We start from the raw sequence: 23050 nt of genomic DNA on the forward strand, positions 1-23050 counted from the left end.
CATTGGTCCAGTTGTGAGGATTTTTGTTTTCTTTATGTTGAGGTATAATCCATACTGAAGGCTGTGGTCTTTGATCTTCATTAGTAAACCTTGCTTGCTGAAAGTCCTTTTCACTTTCAGCAAGCAAGGTTGTATCTATCATCTGCATAACACAGGTTGTTAATGAGCCTTCCTTTAATCCTGATGCCTCGTTCTTCTTCTCTAGTCCAGCTTCTCGTATTATTTGCTCAGCATACAGATTGAATAGGTATGGTGAAAGAATACAATCCTGTTGCACACCTTTCCTGACTTTAAACCAATCAGTATCCCCTTGTTATGTCCGAACAACTGCTTCTTGATCTGTGTAAAGGTTCCTTATGAGCACAATTCAGTGTTCGGGAATTCTCATTCTTCACAATGTTATCCATAATTTGTTATGATCCACACAGTCGAATTATCATGATTAATATCATCAAATATCCATTCAGTGTCACATTTCTCTGTTATATTTTTAAAATGTTAGTTTATTTGGATCAGAATCCAACTGTGGTCCACATGATGAATCTTGTTGATATATCTCTTTTAAAAATTGAAGTTCCCTTTCACTCTCTTTTTTGTTTGTAATTTATTTGTTGAAGAAACCAGGGTATTTTTCCACATTCTAGGATTTGCTGTCTGTATCACTAGAGAATCATTTAGCCAAGTCCCTCTGTCCTGTATTGGTAGTTACATCTAGAAACTTGATCAGATTGAGGTTAGAGTTTTTGGCAGGAAGATTTCATAGAATCCATTGAGTACTGCCCGTAACAACTTACTTCTTGTCAAAACCAGGTGTTCCTCTTAGAGTTTTCTACATTCTGGGTTTTGCTGATTGCATCCCTGTTTGCATCATTTAACATGTTACTCTGTCCCCTCTGAGCCCTGGTGGTACAGTGGTTAAGACCTTGGCTGCTGACCAAAAGATCAGCAGTTCAAATCCACTAACCATTCCTTGGAAGCCCTATGGGGCAGTTCTACTCTGTCCTATAGACTGGATATGAATCAGAATAAACTCAATGGCAACAGGTTTTTCTGTCCCCTTTATTTCCCAAAAACTGGTTAATTGCATCTAAAGGGTTGATCAGATTTAGTTTAGATTATTTTGGCAAGGATACGTCATAGGTAGTGTTGTATAGTACCCACGGGAGGCACCTAATATATGATTGTCTCTTTTTGTAATTCAAATACTATTTATCAAATTGTTTGCTACTAATATTATTGTGCTGTGAGGTTGATTAATCCATTATAAAGTTTCCTATCACCTTTTTACCTTTTGGTTTTAGCAGTCATAAATGATCATTGCCTAAATCCATTAGAAGTTGCTAATGAGTATTCTAATTCTGTCATTCTTCTGTATTTATGAGTGGAAATACTTTTTTAAAATGAAATTTTTCCTCATAAACTATTTGATCATGCTCAAACACAGGCTATATTATTTATACAGTTTATATTCTAAAACCATAGACTATGAAAGGTCATTTTTTTCTTATAAGACCAACTAAGGGTCACTGAGTATAGAAAACTAACTATATATTGATGATAATTTAATTTTATCATGCTTATGCTATGCAGATACGTGTGTGTGTGTGTGTGTAAATCTGAGAAAACATAAGAAAATGGATAACTGGATTTACTTTCATATCTAGTAGTAGGAATTTTTGAAGCTGGCTTAAAGGATACCATGTACCTAAGTACACTGTTTATGTTGTAATGTAATATGAACTGATGACAAGCAGAAACTTATCTGGAAAATGGACATTTGCTGTTTCTACAGCTATTTGGTTCATTATAATAACAATTCCATTAACTATATGATAAGTATCCACCCCTGGGAGTTTAGATACAACCTTTGTCACATCATTCCTTTTCTTGAATTATTAATATTCTCTGAATGGAAGTTGGAAAATGACAGTGGGGTAAATTTGGTTTGACAGCCTTAAAAACACACGCACACACGCACACAAATAAAATTCTTAAAGGAAAAAATGCCTTAATGCTCTGGAGCTATTTTTATAAAATAGGCCTGTTATGAAAGGTTATTACTTATATTAAAAAAAAAAAAAATTTTTTTTTTTTTTTTTTTTTACCATAACAAAATTCAATAAACTAACTCAAGCAACCTTCAGTGAGTACCAAGCTACTATGCCGGGTGGTCTTTGGGAGTACAAAGAAGAATAAATCAGAGCTCCAGCCTTTAGAATACCATTCGATAGCAGGAGACAGACTAGCAAACCAGGAGCTGCCTAGCACTAACTGCCTAGTGCTATAACAGAGATGTTTATGAAGAGCAAAGGAAAAGCAAAGAGCATTCCAAAGAATTTTTAGATTAAATTTTATAGTTTCTTTTAAAAGTTCAAGGCAAAGGATGTAAATCTGTTGAAATACTCTCTTGATGAGTTGGGAATCTTAAGAGAAGGTCACAGAATCATCATGAGGGGAGGTGGGGAAAAACAGAATGGCTTTGCCCTTGATCATTACAGTTCAATGATATGGCTCCATCATTTAGCGTAAATACTCCATGCCTGTTGTACTGCTTCTTAAAAAAAGAAAAAAATACCATTTTTCAGAAGGAACCAGTTCAACTTAGAATTGAATTGACTCTCTATTTTTATTTGCCTCAAGATTGTCAGACTTGCCAAAGTGGTAATAGGCATTTCATCCATTCTTGACCCCTTGTATCTTAGTGTATCTTGTTATCTAGTCAATAGATGCTACAGAAAATGTCTAATTGAGTGTGTATTTAATTAACATTGTTATTTTACTAGTCAGGAAGACAAATATTACAAAAGTTATGAGCATTCCATATCAATACACTGAAATGGGCCTAGTTATTTAAAGATTATCTAATCTTTAAAGATTAGATAATCTTTAAATAACTAGGCCCATCTTTAAAGATTAGATAATCTTTAAATAACTAGGCCCATCTTTAAAGATTAGATAATCTTTAAATAACTAGGCCCATTTCAGTGTATTGATATGGAATGCTCATAACTTTTGTAATATTTGTCTTCCTGACTAGTAAAATAACAATGTTAATTAAATACACACTCAATTAGACATTTTCTGTAGCATCTATTGACTAGATAACAAGATTAAATTTAGAATTATGGGGGTTTTGTTTTTGCTTTCAGAATTTTTTTTTTTTTTTTCACAAAAAAGCAAAAACAAAAAACACACTGGTTGCTGTCAAGTTAATTCCTACTCATGGTGACTCCATGTGTTGCAGAATAGTACTGCTCCATGGGGCTTTCTTTGCTGTAGCCTTTATGGAAGTGGTTCTCTATGCCTTTCTTCTGTGGGCCATTGAGTGGGTTTGAATTGTCAGCCTCTAGATTAGCAGCCTATTGCAAACCACTTGCAACACTCAGGGACCTGTCAGACTCTAGGGGTTGCTTATTTTACAGACATCTCCTCCGCTTCTTTCTTACTAACAGGACCCCACTTTTGCTCCAGCATTGACCTTCCCTAGCCCCACAAAGTTAATCTTGACAAGACTAAGCCAATTATGGTGATTCTTTTTCCTTTGATATTGATTAGTTTAGGGATAGACATCTGATACAATTCTGGCCATTTAGATGTGAGGGGAAGTCTTCTGGAGCTGAAGTGGTTCTGGGAAAATTCGACTCTTGAAAAGGGCCTTAAGGAACGGACTTTCGCTCTGCTGGCTTTTGGACATTGCTTTGTGACGATGTAATGCTGGGAGCTATGGTGGCTATCTTCTGATCATGAAGAAGGAAGCCTACAGAAAAAAGGCAATATGATGAATATGATAAAGCTGCAAGATGGAAAGAAGCTAGGTCCTCATTGACATTGTTGAGCTGCTGGATAAAATAACCATCTCGCATCTGTCCTACCTCTGGACTTCTCATTCTTGGAGAGAACACATGTCTGGTAGAGCCATTTTTAGTTGATTTTGTGCCATTTACAAACAAATTCATCCCTAGTTATGATAAATGTTATTTTAGATCTCTTATATATGACAGGGATGCGATATATTTGATGTAGCATAGTCTTTGTGATATGTCCTAATGAGCAGTCTAAGGAATAAAGGGCTGTTTCTGATAAACACCTTGGTAGCCCAAACTATGCATTGCCATTTTGCTTTCTAAATTCATTTTACCAATTTTAAGTGGTACCAGCAATGAATAAAAAAGGATTAATCATCTTTCATGTAAAAAATTCTGCCAATAGTTGCCATGAGTAAGTAAATATACTTGAGTTTTGTGGGATTATTTGTATGCTTTATGTCTTTTCCACAGGAAACTCATCAGGCAGTGGTTTACTATGCTGATATCAGTTATCAATGTATAGCAAATAGCAGAAGTACAAATAATACATTAATTTAAAATTGTTCTTCATACACACATACATATACATATATAGCAGAGTCACAGTTTACTCACTTTTATTCAAATACGCAAAGAAAATTAGTGTTTTTTTTTCTAAAATTGATTTATCTGCTTAAGCCTCTGAAACCCTGGGTAACGGGAAAACAAAATAAAATTTAAGAATGCCGAAATCAAGGCATCCACTCTCTTCTCCCTATTAAATGTTTTTTCTTCCTCCCTTTTTTATTTATCGGAAATCCTGGTGGTGTAGTGGTTAAGAGCTACAGCTGCTAACCAAAAGGTCGGCAGTTCGAATCCACCAGGCACTTCTTGGAAACTCTATGAGCAGTCCTACTCTGTCCTGTAGGGTCACTATGAGTCAGAATCAACTCGACAGTGGTGGGTTTGTTTTTTTTGTTCTGTTTTTTAATCAGAGTGGTTTTTGGGTGTATGGAAGAGGTGGTTTATATGAATGGCATTGGGTAGTGGAGGAGGCCTCAAATGGATGGGGACCAATTAAGGCTCTGTTCCCTTAATTGATATCAACTCTGACATTTGTGACTATGGGATTACCCTCCCATGAGCCAGAGGGTCTTCATTTATTTTCTCTTGTCAGGAAGGGTATTCCCCTGTGTCATATTCTCTCTCTTTCCTAGTTATCATTATCCCTGCCTTCTTCCTTGGGTTCGTAATAACATAATTGATGTTGGGGAAGCAAATATGATTTATTTGGGAGAGGAGTGTGGATACATAAGTTTAATGTTTGCAAAATATTAGCCTCCTTACAAATATGTAATGCCTGAAGACCCAGGCCTTGCCCCGTGCTGTAACGTGTATATAAGCATGCTAGAGTCTTTTTGATTGTTACTAAAAATCACCTATTTTGGTTTTGTAATATCTGCACTTTTCTAACTTCTGTGAAAAATATGCACTTTTGTAGTTAATCACCTGATTAGTTTTTATTCCCATTATATGGAATTAAACTGAGTGCATGCCAAAATGGTAAGTCAGGCATCCAGATTCATAGATGGGTGTTGACAGCGCTAGTCTTTGGGAACAGGAATATTTTTCTGGGTTGGAAATCAGCAACTTAGTGGCAGTGTAGTCAGTAGGAACTTATATAATACTAGTATTGCTTCAAATAATTTTTCCGCGTGCTGTTTTTATTTTGGATGTTTTGGATTTTTTTTTTTTTAATTGATGTGCTTGCCCCTCATTTTTTTTCAGCCTACTTCATCTCCCTTTGATGCTTGTTGTCATCATTTTTTCCATTATTATTTTCATTGTTGTTCTTTCTTTCTTGTTTCCTAAGTCATCCTAGACCTCTGACCATACCAATGGAGCTTGTGGTAAAGCTCATGGTGACATTCCTATACTCTGTTTCTGGGCCATTGCTTTATTGCGAGGCAATGTAGATGACAGTGCTGGCTGTAACTTGGACGGTGAGCATGACGAGAGCTTTACATAGCCATAGAAGAGCCTGAGTCATGAGAACAGAGTATTCATAATCATAGTTCTTATAGGAGGAACCACCGGGAAGAACTGGGTTTTTAAAAAATAAATTAGGGTCATTAATACACAAAAGAGCAACTGTCCAAGTGTTGGTATTGCATTATTGCCACGCCTCTGAGAACACTGGTCACTTGTGGATTTTGATTATTGATACTGTCAACTATTCACTGTTTAAAACATTCTCCTCCCTTGGCTTCCATGATAACACTCTCTGAGCTTTCCTCTAAACTCCCCGGCCACTCCTTCCCTGGCCAGCCCCTTCACAGCTCTGTTAGTTCTCTTCTCTTTTTACTCTCTAAGTGACCTCCTCTACATCCATTGCCCAATTACGACCTACATTTATGTCTCATACATTTATATCACCAGGTCATACCATTAGTCTGAGCTCCAGGCCTTTGATCCAACTGCCCATTCAACATGGATTTTTCAAAAACTCCTCAAATTCAACATGTCCAATACCAGCTTCATCATCATCTCACTCAAACCTAGTCTTCTTCCTGTGTTTTCTGTCTTAAGGAGTAATATCATCAGTTACTCCAGCCGGAAGTCTAGGAATCATTTTTGACACTACCTCCTTACTTTTTACTCCCATCTACCTCCAACTCGTGCCTATTTTACCTTTTAAGTGTCTACAGATTCTGTCCTCTTCTCTCCTTCTCTACTGCCACCACCCACTTTCAAGCTGCTATCATCACTTCTAAACAATGGCCATCGCCTCTTTACTGGCCTCATCTAATTAATTCTGGCCTTCGTATCAACTTTCTGGGGGAAAAAAAAATTCAGTAGCTTTGCTTTGCTCTCAGGAAAAAGAAAACAACTGAAGTCCTTAATGGACTGCAAGGTGTTGCACTATGTCCCACATCTACCTTTCCAGGCCAACTTAAAACATGTCGCCCGTCTCTATGCACTGCCTTTAATTTTCTCAACCACACCAATTTCTCTCCAATTGCAGGACCTTTGAAAATACTATTCCCTCTGCCTAAAACATGGCTCCTCCACTTCACGTATATAATTTCCCTTCATTTACTGGCTTTTGTAGTAACCTGTACTTCTTTCAAATTTTAGATCAGTTAAAATTTAACACTTATTTGTGTGATTTTTAAGAATTGTTTGCTATCCTAGTAGGCTGTGAATTCCATGAGACCAGAAACCATGTATATTTTTGCTCCTGTTATATGAGTGTAGCACAGTGTATGGCTCCTGGGAGTGGCTCAGCATACATGTTTGCTAAATGAATGAATGAATGAATGGGGTGAGTGGAAGAATGGAGTTCTATACAGGTGTTAAAAGAGATTTAAAGGTAGGTGCATATGAACAAGATGGCTATTGCAAGGTACATGAGAACAGGTCCAAAGAGAATAGAAACTGAGAAGACCTCTTTGCTTTTGATGGTTCATTTCAAACTTCAGGAGAATGACATGTAACACAAATTGTAATTGACAGACCCTGTCAACTGTCTTCTCTTCCAAAATGCTATATTTCCCAGAATCAAATGTAAGCCACTTAGTATATAGCATAGTTATATGTTGGGGCATAGTGATTGTGGAGGCTGAAGCTTCCCCAAACAGATATGGTAAATGCAGTTGTTTTTCAATGACCTGTGGTAAAGAAAAGGGACATGTGTGTGAGCAGTTAATGTTAGCACAAGGCTCAGGATACTTGATGAGAGGCATAAACCAAAGATTTAAGAGGGAGGGAGGTGAGTGGTATATGTCATCAGCAACCCCTGTTGAGAATAGCTCAGTTTCCCGTCACATAACCCCTACAGATCACAAAGCCACATTAGGTTCCCCCACTACCACCACCCTTTCCTGTAATAGGTGATTAATTGTAGACAGTTATTAGTATATTCACTTTTGATTCCTTTTAAATGAAAGTATGTGAAGCTCTAAGACAGCTGTTCCCTCACCAAATTTTTTTTTCCCTCATCATTTGCTCATACAGATTTGTAATTCTCACAGAAGAGCTATCGCCAGCAAAGTAGCTTCCATTTGAGCTACTTGGCATTGAGAATCTTGTCCTCATCAGCCACAATGTGATTATAGTTTAAAAATGCAAATGGGATTCTGGATTGAATCAACTGAAGGATAAGATACATATGAAAAAGTGATGCTGTATAAAACCCTAATTAGGCAGCATCTATAATACAGGTCTCAGTTCAGCCTTCCTTAAACTGTGAGTTTATTGCCCCCAAAGGAGGAAGGTACGTTCAGCACTCAACAGGTGTTTATAGAGCTCTCAGTATTTGCTGGATATTATTCTAAATGTTGAGGATGCCAGACAGACACAATTATAGGAAGCTTATATTCTAGATTGGAATGAATGCCCAAAGAGTTGATGGAGATGGAGCTTACCTTAATGATATGGACAGAAGTAGAGAGTTTTGGGGGATACTTTCTTGTAAATACTTGGGAATGTTTGCACATAAAATTTTCACTGTGATTATTTCTTCCATAGCCTAAGAAATATAAATAGGCAGCATCTTTTTTTTTTTTTTTAAATGTGATAAGGAAAAGACAATAGGGAAAGGCAAATAAGAATAGATTATATACAAAAGTGATAGTTTAAGGAAGAATTTGGTGAATTTTATCTTTAATTAAGTATCCCAAGTTCTGATTTTGTGTTGTTGTTAAGTGCCTAAGTGCCCTTGAGTCAGTATTGGCTGATAGCAGCCCTATAGGACAGAGTAGAACTGCCCCATGGGTTCCAAGGAACAGCCAGTGAATTTGAACTGCTGACCTTTTGGTTAGCTGCTGAGCTTTTAACCACTGCACCACCAGGGTTTCATGGAGGTCATTTTTCAAAACCTCAGTTTTTTGCTCCAGAAAGTCTTTTATGCTTTTGTATAATTTTCCTTTGCTCTAACATCCTTTTAGAATAGGATGGGTTTGAGATTACAAATACCGCCTGGAAGTATAAACTTATTACGCATGTATTAAAATCACTTTAGGAGATAGCAACTTGATTCTTTTATCTCTCTGGCTCAGTTTTAAAGAAAACTCTGAAAAATAATTTTCCAATTGTTTTCTTCCTCTCAAACCCAAAATTCTTGTCAAAGAGGGCTGATCACTTTGCTAAATTCCTCGTTGGACTGACAGGACCATTCTCATTCCTTGAGATTTCTATTAGTTGTTTGTAGAACTCGAGTAATTTAGACCTGAATTGAATACTATGTGAAAACGTAGGGCTTTCTGGATCTTTAAAGGGCTGTCTGGTTTGGATTTTAGAATGTTAATGATCTGAGGTTAGAATAGCGTTTACTACTTACTTTCCAAGAACGGTTATTCTAAGATGCGAAGTCATAATTGCTGCCATGAGATGGTTCTCCCGATTGCTGTTATTTTACAAGATATTACTGAGAAAAGTTACCAGAGATTATGCTACATTACCAGAGATAAAATATAATATTTCTGCAGATTATTGCCTCTTTATAGAGAACAGCCAATTTGCAGATAGCCACAGAAATAAGCAAAATGGGCCATATCCAGGTAAAACTGAGTCGTGCTGTGTATTTGTGTGCCTATTTGTGTCACTACATTGAATAGTCTCCTTAAGCAGGGTGGTCTGTGGAGGATTCTCTAAACCTGCACAATAAAAGGGCTGTGAGGATATTATCCAATCAGGATCAAATCATAGTACTCAACACTAGACTGTGAATGGTACCTCTGATTCCCCAAAACAAAAATTACATCTTTTATGTGAACAATTTTCACATGTAATAGCATACAGATGGTTTTGTTTGTCCCATATCAATTTAAATAAGCAGTTGATTTTATTAACTACCTATTCCATAGAAATCACTGCACCTCTAGCTCACAAACGACTAAATCAAAATAAAAGATACATTTTTTTTTAGATAGTATAAACAAGGATATTTCTGAGCACAAACTCTTGGTTTAAAAAAGGTCGTAAGAGAATATCACAGGAGGTTTTTTTTGTAATAAGGAATACTTTTTTTTTCCCATTTCTAACACACTTCTTTTGTCAGAAAAAAATGTGCTTTTCTTGGATAGTTTCCAATAGCAGCAGGAAAGAGGCATCAGCAGTACCCTGTCCCTCTTGATTCAGATTTGGCTAACGTCCGAGAACAGACAGCACTGGGAGACTGATTTCTGTTTTTGTATACCTGAGCCTTACGTTCACAGTGTCAATCCACAGTATTTTACGGACAGTCCCCTGGCACCAAGCTCCCATACAGCGTCCTTCCCACAGAGAGAAAGGGGATTTGTGATGATGACATATGGAAAGTTGTGAAAGGTAGTTTGGGCTGAAGTATAGAAACATTCTCTCCAGAACAGTGTGATGGACGAAAAGACAATTGTAACGGGCACTAAGGTGCTGTTCTTTTGTCTTCAGCATGTGTTAGAGAGAAACCTTGACCGGAGTTATGTGTATGTTTCAAATAGCCTTACTATGCAGAAACAAAATAGTGGCCAACATTAATAGCTGTGGCCTCTGGTTTAGTTCACTGCAGCTTGTCAACAAGCTTTCATGAAAGCCTTCTCAGGTACTATTGAAAATTTAGGGGACTTGGGCTAAAACTTCATGTTAAATTTTAGGTGTCTTTGATCCATTTATTTCTCCCATTAATCAGGTAAACTAAAATTGTGGCTAAGAACTGATAGCTTTTTCTTTTCAGATATTGCAGAGGTTTGAAAAATAACCTTTTAATAGCTGCCTATCCATAGTGGAAACAGAAGTGCGTTAATGAACTGGGTTCTAATTTCATTTTATCAATTTTTAGATTTCTTTTTAACCTCAAACATTTTATTTACCTCCTTTAGCCTCAGTTTCTCTGTTTTAAAAATGATGTCTATAATACTGCCTGGCAGTGTTAGCATGGGAAATAACTGTGAGTGGAAAGCTTCTGGAATGAAATAGGAGGTTCAAAGAATGTTATTCCATGTACATGCTAAGTATTGATAGTGTGTTTAAATAATCTTAATTTCTTTGGATTATCTTTGAATGAGGCTATGGGGTTATATGTACCTACTCCAGGTATGGTTAAGTAGTGTTCTTAGTGTTCATCAAGTGAAAAAAACACGGTTGGTTACGTGCTCATAACAGTGATTTTATTGCTTTCAGAAGTATACTATTCAGGCTTTCCTAATAGTGCTGTCTTGTGAAGTTATGCTCAGGATGCTAGCTTTTTTTTTTTTTTTTTTTTTTTTTAAGTTTCTTGATCGCAAGACTGATCATAGTTAACTGTATGATCATAAATTATTATATTCTTAAAATCTTAAACTGACTGATGCTTATAGCAGGGAATGTAAATTTAATGTAACCACTTATTCTTGGTGACTTGCTATAGAAATTAACCTGTATTGATGAAGCAGAATTTTTTAAATCACCTAAATAATCTTTCTTTCTCTGTATTGTAATGAGCTCGTAACAGTGTGACAAAGGCCATTGTCCAATCCATTCTTAATTACATACGTATCTTGTTTTTAAAAAAAAGCTATTCATTTACTTATAAAGAGCCTTAAGTTTTATTGAAAATACAGACTTAGTCTCACGTTACAGTTAGAAAAACAGAGACATGAAGGCTTAAAGGCATCCAGAATCACAGTTTAACTAAAATGAAGCTGGATGGCAAGAAAGATACCTAATTATCTCTGGTGATCTTGAAAGCATAGAAGACTCGATTTTTACCCCAACTGTGATGTTAATTAGCTTGGTGGCCTTTGGGGGATCAGTAACCTTTCTATAAATCAGTTTTCATTTCTGTAAAAGGAGGTAATGCCTGTTAGACTTACGGCAGAGTTGTGAAAATGAAATGAAATTTTAAAAAATATGGTTAATCATACTCAGCCTGCCTGAGGGTGACAGAACTTGCCCCTGAGTCATCTTTAAGGTTTGGCTTTTTTAATTGAACTACGTAGATGATCCTTTGGAGCTTATCTTCTTTACACAGAGCTTGAGCTTTCAACTTAATTCTAGAAAGTAAATCATGGTACCAAAACAAAATCACCAATGCTCTTTATAGTTGCAGAGAAAAGATAAATTATCTTTTGCTAGACCTTGGTTGCTAACCGAAAGGTCAGCAGTTTGAACCCACCAGCCATTCCTTGGAAACTCTATAGGGCAGTTCTACTCTGTCCTACAGGGCCTCTGTGAGTTGAAATCGACTTGATGGCAATGGGTTTTTTATTATCTGTTCTATTGAATTGTAGTCTTCCAAGCTATCAGCTGAAGGCTAACTATTGATTCGATATACACTATATATTTAAAAATTTGCAAGACCAGACCAACGACTTGCTCATGCAAATACCTTTTTTGAGCAACTTAAATGGCAACTATACATGTGGGCCTTGCTGAATGAAATACACAGGAATCAAATCGACGACATCTGTGGAGGGGCTTTGGTGGTGCAGTGGTTAAGCATTTGACTGCTAACCAAAAGGTAAGCAGTTTGAATCTACCAGCCACTCCTTGGAAACACTATGGGACAGTTCTACTCTGTCCTATAGGGTCAGTGTGTGTTGGCACCTACTCGACAGTAACAGATAATATGGGGTACATCTGTGGAAAGAGACAATGGAGAAGCTCAATATTATCATTCAGAACAAGGCCAGGGACTGACTGCAGAACAGACCATCAGTTGCTCATACGCAAGTTTTAGTTGAAGCTGAAGAAAATTAAAACAAGTCCATGAGAACCAAACTATGACCTTGAGTATATCCCACCTGAATTTAGAGACCATCTCAAGAATAGATTTTACTCATTGAACACTACTGTTCAAACACCAGACAGTTGTGGAATGACATCAAGGACATCATACATGAAAAAAGCAAGAGGTTACTAAAAAGACAGGAAAAAAAAAAGACCAAAATGGATATAAGAAGAGACTGAAACTTTTTCTAGAACATCGAGTAGCTAAAGAGAACAGAAGAAATGATGAAGTAAAAGAGCTGAACAAAAGATTTCAAAGGGTGGCTCAACTTGGAAAAAGTACAGCCAGATGATCCTTGGAAACAAGGATGGTGAGACTTCATCTCACATACTTTGAACATGTTATCAAAAGGGACCAGTCCTTGGAGAAGATCATCATGCTTGGTAAAGTAGAGGGTCAGTGAAAAAGATGAAGACCTTCAACAAAATGGATTGACAAAGTGGCTGTAACAGTGGGCTCAAGCATAACAACGATTGTGAGAATGGTGCGGGACTGGGCATTCTGTTGTACATAGCATCTCTATGAGTCAGAACCGATTAAATGGTACCTAACAACAACAGCAACAAAGCACAATGCCATTTATATAAATTAAAACCACATACACACAGAATACTATGCCATTCACAGGAATTCATGGAGGAAGGGAATGAAAGTGAAGACTGGGGATAAAGGAAAGAAATTAATCCATCAATCAAGAGTGGGGCCTTCATAGACTGATGATGTGTCTTATGAAATCACCTCACTGTACTTAAAGTTTGCCCCTCGCCTTCCTCCCTACCCCAAAATAAACCTTTGCAGGACAGAGAAAAAATGAGGGCGGTGGGGAGGGGGGCCCAAGAGGACAGAGTAATGCATTATAATGAAATGTGCAAAGACCTAGAGTTAGAAAACAGCAAGGGAAGAACACACTCAGCATTTCTGAAGATAAAAGAACTGAAGAAAAAATTCAAGCCTCAAATAGCAATAGTGAAGGATTCTATGGGTAAAACACTGAATGACACGGGAAGCATCAAAAGAAGATGGAAGGAATATACAGAGTCACTGTACCAAAACGAATTGGTTGATGTTCAGCCATTTCAGGAGGTAGCATTTAATCAAGAACCAATGGTACTAAGAGAAGAAGTCCAAGCTACACTGAAGGCATTGGTGAAAAACAAGGCCCCAGGAATTGACGGAATACCAGTTGAGATGTTTCAACAAATGGATGCAATGCTGGAAGCATTTGTCTATGAAAGAAATTTGGAAGGCAGCTACCTGGCCAACTGACTGGAAGAGACTCGTATTTGTTCTCATTCCAAAGAAAGATGATCCAGAAATCATTGGACAATAGCATTAATATCACATACAAGCAAAAATATGCTGAAGATAATTCAAAAACAGTTGCAGTGGTATATCAACAGGGAACTGCCCGAAATTGAAACAGGATTCAGAAGAAGACGTGGAACCAGGGATATGATTGCTAATGTCAGATGGATCTTGGCTGAAAGCAGAGACTACCAGAAAGATGTTTACTTGTGTTTTATGGACTACATAAAGGCATTTGGTGTGTGGATCGTAACAGATTATGGATAATATTGTGAAGAATGGGAATTCCAGAACACTTCATTCTGTTCTTGAGGAACCTGTTTATAGACTAAGAGGCAGTTGAACAAGCGGATACTGCATGGTTTAAAATCAGGAAAGGTGTGTATCAGGGTCGTATCCTCTCACCATACTTATTCAGTCTGTATGCTAAGCAAATAATCTGAGAAGCTGGACTATGTGAAGAAGAATGAGGCATCAGGATTGGAGGAAGACTCTTTAACAACCTGCTGTATGCAGATGACACAACCAAGTGAAGAGAACTTGAAGCACTTATTGATGAAGATCAAAGATTATAGTCTTCAGTATGGATTACACCTTAACGTAAAGAAAACAAAAATCCTCACAACTGGACCAATAAGCAACATCATGATAAACATAGAAAATATTGAAATTGTTAAAGATTTCATTTTGCTTGAATCTACAGTCAGCGCCCATGGAAGCAAGCAGTTAAGAAACCAGGTGACATATTGCATTAGGCAAATCCACTGCAAAAGCCCTCTTTAAAAGTGTTGAAAAGCAAAGATGTCACCTTGAGGACTAAAGTGTGCCTTACCCAAGACATGGTATTTTCATTCTCCTCATATGCACGCAAAAGCTAAACAATGAATGAGGAAGACTGAAGAAGAATTGATGCCTTTGAATTATGGTGTTGGTGAAGAATATTGAACATGCCATGGACTTCCAGAAGAACAAACACAGTTGTCTTCGAAGAAGTACAGACAGAGTGCTCCTTAGAAGTGAGGATAGTGAGACTTTGTCTGACCTACTTTGGACACGTTATTGGGAGGGACCAGTCCCTGGAGAAGGACATCATGCTTGGTAAAGTAGGTGGTGTCTTAGTCATCTAGTGTTGCTATAACAGAAATGCCACAAGTGGATGTCTTCAACAAACAGAAGTTTATTCTCTCACCGTCTAACAGGCTAGAAGTCTGAATTCAGGGTGCCAGTTGTAAGGGAAGACTTTCTCTCTCTGCTGGCTGTGGAGGAAGGTCCTTTTCATCAGTCTTCCCCTGGCCTTGGAGCTTCTCTATGCAGGAACTTCAGGTCCTATATGCTCCCAGCACTGCTTTCTTGGTGTTATGAAGTCCCCATGTCTCTCTTCTCCCTTCTCTCTTTTATATTTCAAAAGTGACACAACCTAATCTTGTAGACTAAATCCTGCCCTATTAACATAACTGCTGCTGATCCCATCTCATTAACATCATAGAGGTAGGATTTACAACACCTAGGAAAATCACATCAGATGGCAAAATGGTGGACAGTAACACAATACTACGAATAATGACCTAGCTAAGTTGACAGATATTTTGGGGGGGCACAATTCAATCCATGACAGAGTGTCAGCGAAAAAAGAGGAAGACTTTCAAAGAAATGGATTGACACAGTGGCTGCAGCACTGGGCTCTAGCATAGCAACTATTGTGAGGATGGCACAGGCCTGGGCAGTGTTTCATTCTGTTGTTCATAGGCTTGCTTTGAGTCGGAACTGACTCAAGGATGCCTAACAACAAAATATTTTTAAATGTGGTGTTTTTTTAAAAAGTTTTATCTTTCTTTCTTCTAACAGAAATATTCTTTATCATGGAAAATGGGGTATAAGTAAAAACCAAAATCAGAGTATGATGGCGTATGGTAAAACATTGATACAATGTCTGATGTAGACTTTGTTCCCCCAAGATGGTTGCGTGATACTGGTTATTCTGCAGAGAATTTTCTCATGTCTTGTGCCACTTTTTCAAGAAACAGTTAAAATCCGAACACATTCTCATTATTAGAGAAGATATAAGCCAGAAAATGTGAATTGATGGAAGGAAGACATTTCCAAGTTATTCTGTCATTTTAAATTGAGCAGCCCATAGTAAAAGTAAGCATTATGTAAGGATTGATGATTACTGAATATAAATAGCAGTTTCCTTTATTCTGTGTATGTAACCACCATCATGATTACTTTTTATTATCAGAAGAACCAACTTAACTGAATTTGATGTATCTACTTATGCCTATAACTTGTCTATTCCAAAAACAACTTGAGACGGCTTATAATAAAATCAAAGATAGAGTAAAATAAAATAGTGTTAGTCCAAATTAAGAAGAACTTTTGTTTAATTTGCATTTCATTGTGACCCTTCATTCTTTTCTCCTTATAAATATGTGCTTAACTACTTTAAGTTTACTTTTGTTTTTATATTTGCATTTACATCAGTAACTGTGACATTGCTTTAAATTACTTATAATGCATTAGTCAGACTGCCTGTGTTCAAACCCTAGCTTCTGCACTTACTAGCTAGGGGACCTTAACAAAGTTACTTAACCTTGGGTCCCTCGTTTTCCTTATCTGTATAATGGGGAGAAAAATAATACCTACATCATAGGAATGTGTTTTGAAAATTAATTGAGTTAATATATGTAAAGTACTTAGAACAATGTTGGCACATAATGAGCTCTAATAAATGTTAGTTATTAGTGTTATTATCATCATTGTGGGTAATATCTATTGTATGGGATTGTTTTAGTTCCTAAATGATAATACCATTCAAACATTTAGAACAATGCCTAGTACATAATATGCATTCAATAAATGTAAGCTCGGAATAGTTAATAGTAGCAGCATCAGCTGTGTTGTGGTGGTGGTGGTTGTGTGCCATCAGGTTGATTCCAACTCACAGCGACCCTATAGGACAGAGTAGAACTGCCACATATGGTTTCCTAGGCTGTAAATCTTTATGGAAGCAGATCATCACCAGGTCTTTCTCTAGCCAAGTAGCTGGTAGGTTCGAACCTCCAACCTTCAGTTAGCAGCCAAGAACTTAACCATCGTGTGGCCACTGAACAGCTTTCAGTCTTAAAGTATAAGTAGTTCAGAACAATCAAATAGAAAAGATCCTTGAGCTTATGATTTTTGTTAGACTAAAGTAGGTATGTTGTATAACATTAGCAATTAGAGATTGGAAAAATATGAGCAATCTTGTGCATAATTGCAAGTTTTTTAAGCGTTACTTTGCCTATTTATTCTTTGGTTTTGGATACTCTAGCATTTTTGTGGCATAAACTCCCTTACTGTGCAATCCTCAACATTTCCCAGCACATTTCCTCATTAGCAAAGTAAGAGTAAATCTAAATAATTAAAGCCTCTTAAGAGACAAAACAGTCTACTCAAAGGAGAGAAAAAAGTGACATAGAAAATTAATGACTAAGACTAAATCACATTCTTATAATTTTCAAATTTTGAGATACTCATTTAATATAAAAATGGCATATTTGAACTTCCTCCAACACAGAAGTAAAAACAGAGGTACAAATTTCACAGGTTTTAAATGCCAAATAGTAGGTTAAAGGAAACTCAGATGATCTCTATTTGTATTGTTGGAGACTCTTGATTCCAGCACTGTGTAGTTATAATCCATGAAGTATGAATTATTAAATGAGTATAGCCTGTATTTATATTAGGTATATTATCAACCATAGCATATACGTATGGATTTCCATTAAGGAAGTAGAGTGCATAGATCACCAGTAGTCCATTCTCATTAAATTACAATTTTTATCACTAAAAATGATTGGCGTTACTATATTTGACAGTGAAAAAGCTGCCATTTAGATAAGAGACCAATAACTGGACAAGAAAGAGTAAATGAATTAATGTTGATTTCTTCAGTGTACTATGTAAAGAATTTTAAAGTAAGAGAACAACCAATATTATATTTTATAACCAACTTTTATTCATTGTGCTTCTCTGATTATTTGGGACAGTTGTAAAGTGATTCAGGAAATTAAATATGTAACTGCAAAAACTCTTCTACCCAATTTTATGTATCTATAATGTTGTCTTTTAACTGTGAAAATATAAGAAATAATCACTCATGATGATTGGTTTGTAAATAGGATCTGAAGTCATTTAGGAAAGAATCTTTAGAAAAACTTGTAGGGTACCTGAGTTCTAGGCTTAGGGCTTCCATTAAGTGACGATTCAGCCCACTGGACCAGTAGTTCTTTTTCAGCACTAGAGATTGTGCTTTTAATAGTTACTGTCTTTTCTTTACTAACAGCAGTTTAATTTTTGTCTCTTTTTCTCTTTAATAGTCGGATACGTACATCTGTATGTCATTACGTTTGCCAACAGATGAGGAAGCCTTCGTGAGTAAGTATTAATTGGATGGCATTGGGGCAGGTTAGTTGAAGGGAGGGCAGCTATTTGAAATCAGTAAAAGGTTCTCTTTGATGGTTATGAGCATATTAATCTCTTACTGTCAGTTTCTGAAATGCATTTCTCATGCCTAATGCCGAAACAAACTAGAGAGAGCCACTGAGACACTAGATTACAAACTATTTGGAGAGATTCATGAGTAATAGTAGTTAAGGAGCTGCAGGCAGATATTGATGGCCGCCTGTACCGTGTGGTCCCATTTGTATAGTATTGGCTTTCTGTCTGTGGCTAGATGCTTAATTCCGCTCTGCTCAACAGACTGTTTATTTACCTGCTGGTTCATGCTATAAATCGACTACACTTAGTCAACATTGAGGAAGTTAAGATTTTACCTGTCAGACTAGTAGATGGATCAGAAGGAAGGCAGAAGAGAGGAAGGGAGAGAATAAATGATGTAGGAAGGGAGGGAAGAAAAGGAAAGATGGAAGAAAGTCATTCCTGTTGTTTTTATTTTAATATAAGAGGAATCTTAAATGGCAGGCTGTGCTGTGTCTTTAAATCAGATAAGAAAAGTGACAAAGCACCATCTGTTTTCATCTACATCATTTTAATTTAAACATCCCTTATGACAGACTTCTGACTGTTTGGGGAAGAGGCATGATGGGTAAATTATTTTTGGATTTGTTTTTTTCCACTTTATTTTCCTCATTTGAGATGTTGATCTTGGAGAGAATGTGATGGTAAGGAGAGTTGTACTTTAGTCCCTTGAAACTAATCTTCAAGTGGGCTGTCTGAAATGGCTATTATGTGAATTGTAAAATGTGTACAGTAGCCTTGGGGCTGTCTGAGGATGAATTTTCATGAGGTATTCCCCACAGGAATGCACATTATAGGCCTGCAAAGCCAGAGCAATGTGTATTTACTTTTTCACACACTTTGGTGCTAGTCACAACAGGAAATACAACCTACAACGCCACCTCTTTGACAAAATTTGCACCATAGTTAATTCCTAACAATGAAAGTCAGACCTAGGCAAGTTGAGTGTTGCTTGATGTTGTTTTGTGTAATTTTTGGACATTACCAAGAAAAAAAATCAGGAAGGACAATGCTCCCAGATTCTGAATGGAATAACTTTAAAAACAGAAAGATAATTTAGTTCCTAACTGTCGTGCTTTGAATAACACCCGACATGATTTAGAATGTAAATTCATAATTAAAATATTTAAAGTTTTCTTCAATTTCATATCCACATGTCTGGCAGCTGAGGAAAAAAAAATAAATAACATTTACTTGTAAAAGGGAATTTTATATGAATTTTTTTCCCTACTATGTAATTTCTTTGTCCAAATTCAGAGCAATTGCATGTTCACACTTAATGTACACACCTGTATAAATATGGTAGTGTTGTTTTACAGCAATGTTATGGGTCTCACCTTAATATTTACTGGTTTAATTTCTGGGGGCTGGTGGTAATATGTGATTTCAGAGTTGGTGACTCTAAGGGCTATAAATATATATTCTGGAATTTGTTATTGCTCTCCTGATGTAACTGTGTTTTCTTTTTCATAATTTAAAATTGAAAAGTACAAGTGATTTTATTTAGTCAAGACAGATATTCACTGGAAGTATATAAAGGGCTGTATTAGAACCATGGAGTTAAGTATTTCTTCATTTTTTAAGCAACTCTAAGAGTAAACTGTTCCAGATATCATAATAGCTCTAGACTATTGTGCTTCAAGTTATTATTTATTGTTTTTTCTGTTATTATTTTTCTCCTTTCATTGGGATATTGTGCAAGTTCAGAAGTCCTTACATGGTCTTCTAAGGTTAATAACTGTTTTCAGTATTTCTTATTTACTTTATCACTGTGAGAATTATATGAATATTGAAGATTTCGTTACTTGTTAAAAATGGGGTTTGTTTCATCTTTAGGGTGCATCCTTTAATGTACCACTCCTCAAGTGGTTTATGGTTACCATTATGGACATAATCCAGCAACCAAAACGGTTTATGTAGAGGAAAATTAGACTGGGAAAATTGAAAAATCAAAGCGAGATACCAACCAATCATTTATAAAGGGGATAAGTAAGAAATTTTGCCAGTATTATCTCATATTTGAACAGCCCTGTAGGTAGTCCCATTTTATAGTAAGAGAAACAGAGACAGGGACATCTGTGTCTGTGTTTTAATCAGCTCTTAGGACAGTGGTTTGTATGGAATCATTGTTTATGTGATCAGACCATGGCCATCACCACCACCAGCCATCATTTTCTAAGGGTCTTCCAGGCTAAGATGCTGACAGCTAAGCATATTTAAGCCATTTTACAGAAGAGGACATAGATGATCAGAGACATAATGGAACATATGTGAGCTGTTTACTAGCTATGTGTCCACCTAGTTTTATAACAGATATGGGTGTGGAAGTAGTGATACAGGAAAGAAATGGAAGAAATTATCAAATGGATATAGTTGAGCTGAACTATAGCAGTAACACATCACTGCCTTCCTCACAAAAAATACAATTATTCTTTCATTTCTCACTTTCACTTCCTCCTGGGAATAATCTGGTCAATTCTACCAAAAAAATAAACCTCAAACCATCTCCCAAAAGAAGTCCCAGCACATGTGGAGATTTAATGATTTGGAGACGGGACAGGTCTTGGATATATAGACTATATGACGAAAGGGTTTATCACACACGGTTTTTCCGAACTCCAAGTTTTGTTTGTGGGGTAACCAGGGCTCTTCCATGCTAAGGAATTACAATGACGTAGGGAATGAAACTTTAGCCTTTTTAAGGCTGATCCCAAATACTAGGTCTCAGATTGCCTTATCATAAGATTTGGTATGGTTGAAAAATGATGATTTTCTAAAGAACTTATAATACTTTGTTCATTTTTTTCTTAAAACATTTATCATTTTATACCATTTGCTGCCATTATCTATGCCTTTTAAATTTTTGAAGACGAACGGAATATATCCCACAGGATATGGTAGGGACTCCATAAATGTTTGCTAAATGTGTGAGTGAACATTTACAAAGTGTTTTGTTTGGCCATTTTCTAAGGCAGCATTTCTAATAGTAGATGGTTTAGCTTATTGCTTTACATTATATTCTTGTTTTTAATGTAAGAAATAATTGTTCTTCGAGAAAAGTCACATTTTCATTAATTGAGCAAACTTATTAAAATTCTGCTGTGTGCCAGTTATTGGGCTAGGCATTGGGCATGTGAAGTATGATACGGGTTCAAGGAAATCACAACTTGGAAGAACTCTAGAAAACAAGAATACAAATGTTACACCATATGAAAAGACTTTCTCTTTTTGCTTTTCAAATTTCTGAAGAAACTCACAAAAGGCAGAGTACAATTCAGATTGCTTATTACAACTAAGAGAAACTCTCATGATGGTGTTAAAAGTCAGAATTGCGTTAGAATAATTCCTAACTTAGGCTTTCTATTTGCGTGACTATTTATGTAACCCTTTTATATAAACATACTTCTTAGTTCTGAAAAAATACTGTCATAGCTGTCATGGAATTGTCATATGTGTATGCCTGTTATAGTTACATATGAACATACAACATGTATGAGGTATTTATATATCTGTATTGAGTTACTAGATATAAATTAAAGTGGATATTTGGGGAAATGCTATAATGAAGGTAAGTATAATTTTTATATTTTGAACAAAATTGTGGACTTCCCAAGAACAGTGCTTTTATTTATTGTTTTAATAAGAAATTCACACAATCAGAATGGATAAAGGAATGATAAAATCTGCATTTGACCACTGAACTGTGGTGCCGTCTAAAAGGTGCTTTACAGACACTCAGAGGAATTGGCTCTGACAGCAGCCCACTCAGCCAAGAAATTTGACTGTCATCTTTATCCACTTGCTCTCCCTCACATGGATGACCTGTAAATAAATGTGTCTTTTCCTTAGTGAATGATGGCAGGTCCCTATCTATCAAATTGCACTATAGAAATGAGATAGAAGCCATTGAATTTAGAAATAGATGAAATTAATCTAATGATTCATTGCTTTTCATTTTCTAGGGCATCTCTCTTGAATGCAGAACAGTGTCTGCTGCTGAATTTCACAGTTAGATTTGAGTATTTCCAAATGTGACCTTTTTTAAACAAAGTACATGTTGAGGGGATGTTGGGATGCTTCTAAAACTGTAGGAGCAATCTAATTTTGATCAGGCTGTGAGTCAGTAGTTAGTGTGAGTGTAAAGACCAAGGGCTGGCAGCGTGCAATGCTCATATATGCACATTCTGATATATGACAGCAATAAATAGGAAGATGTGCACACGTGTGTGTATATATTTGTAAATGTGCATGAGTCCCATCTCCATGGAGTCACTTTTGGTCATCTTTCTTCTGATCTCATTTCTAATTAGTTGCCTGCATACCTTTTCCCTTCTTGTTTCAGCTAGGATTTTCTCCAGCATGAATAATGTAGTTTCCATCTCCCAGATGACCACTGGGTATTTTCCAGTGGGCACCCTGACACCCAGGAAATTGTTCTGGTTTCTTAATGAAAGCTTCATAGAGAGAGCTGAGATAGCACATATGGGATATGCTACATTAGATTTACGGCCTTGGAAACTCTATGGGGCAGTTCTACTCAATCCTACAGGGTTGCTATGATTTGGCATTGACGCCATGGCAGTGGGTGGGATTTCACTATGGTTGGACATTTAGGTTATTTCTAATGTTTTGCTATTATAAATAATGCTGTTGTTACTAAAATGAAATTAAGGGAAAAAAGTAACCCAAACCCCAC

General features: G+C 36.5%; 1 protein-coding gene across 15 annotated transcripts in view; it reads left to right on the forward strand.

Moving 5' to 3' along the window:
- Positions 1 to 23050, forward strand: part of PAM (peptidylglycine alpha-amidating monooxygenase) — a 338792-nt gene that overhangs the window by 175220 nt on the left and 140522 nt on the right. For all 15 annotated transcript variants that reach the window (XM_064274462.1, XM_064274460.1, XM_023547920.2 and 12 more), the window contains one exon: positions 18195 to 18252. In XM_064274462.1, coding sequence (XP_064130532.1) covers positions 18195 to 18252 — 58 coding nt within the window. The remainder of the gene's footprint in view (positions 1 to 18194; positions 18253 to 23050) is intronic.

This window comes from Loxodonta africana, chromosome 2 (assembly GCF_030014295.1).
Source record: "Loxodonta africana isolate mLoxAfr1 chromosome 2, mLoxAfr1.hap2, whole genome shotgun sequence".
NCBI lineage: Eukaryota > Metazoa > Chordata > Mammalia > Proboscidea > Elephantidae > Loxodonta > Loxodonta africana.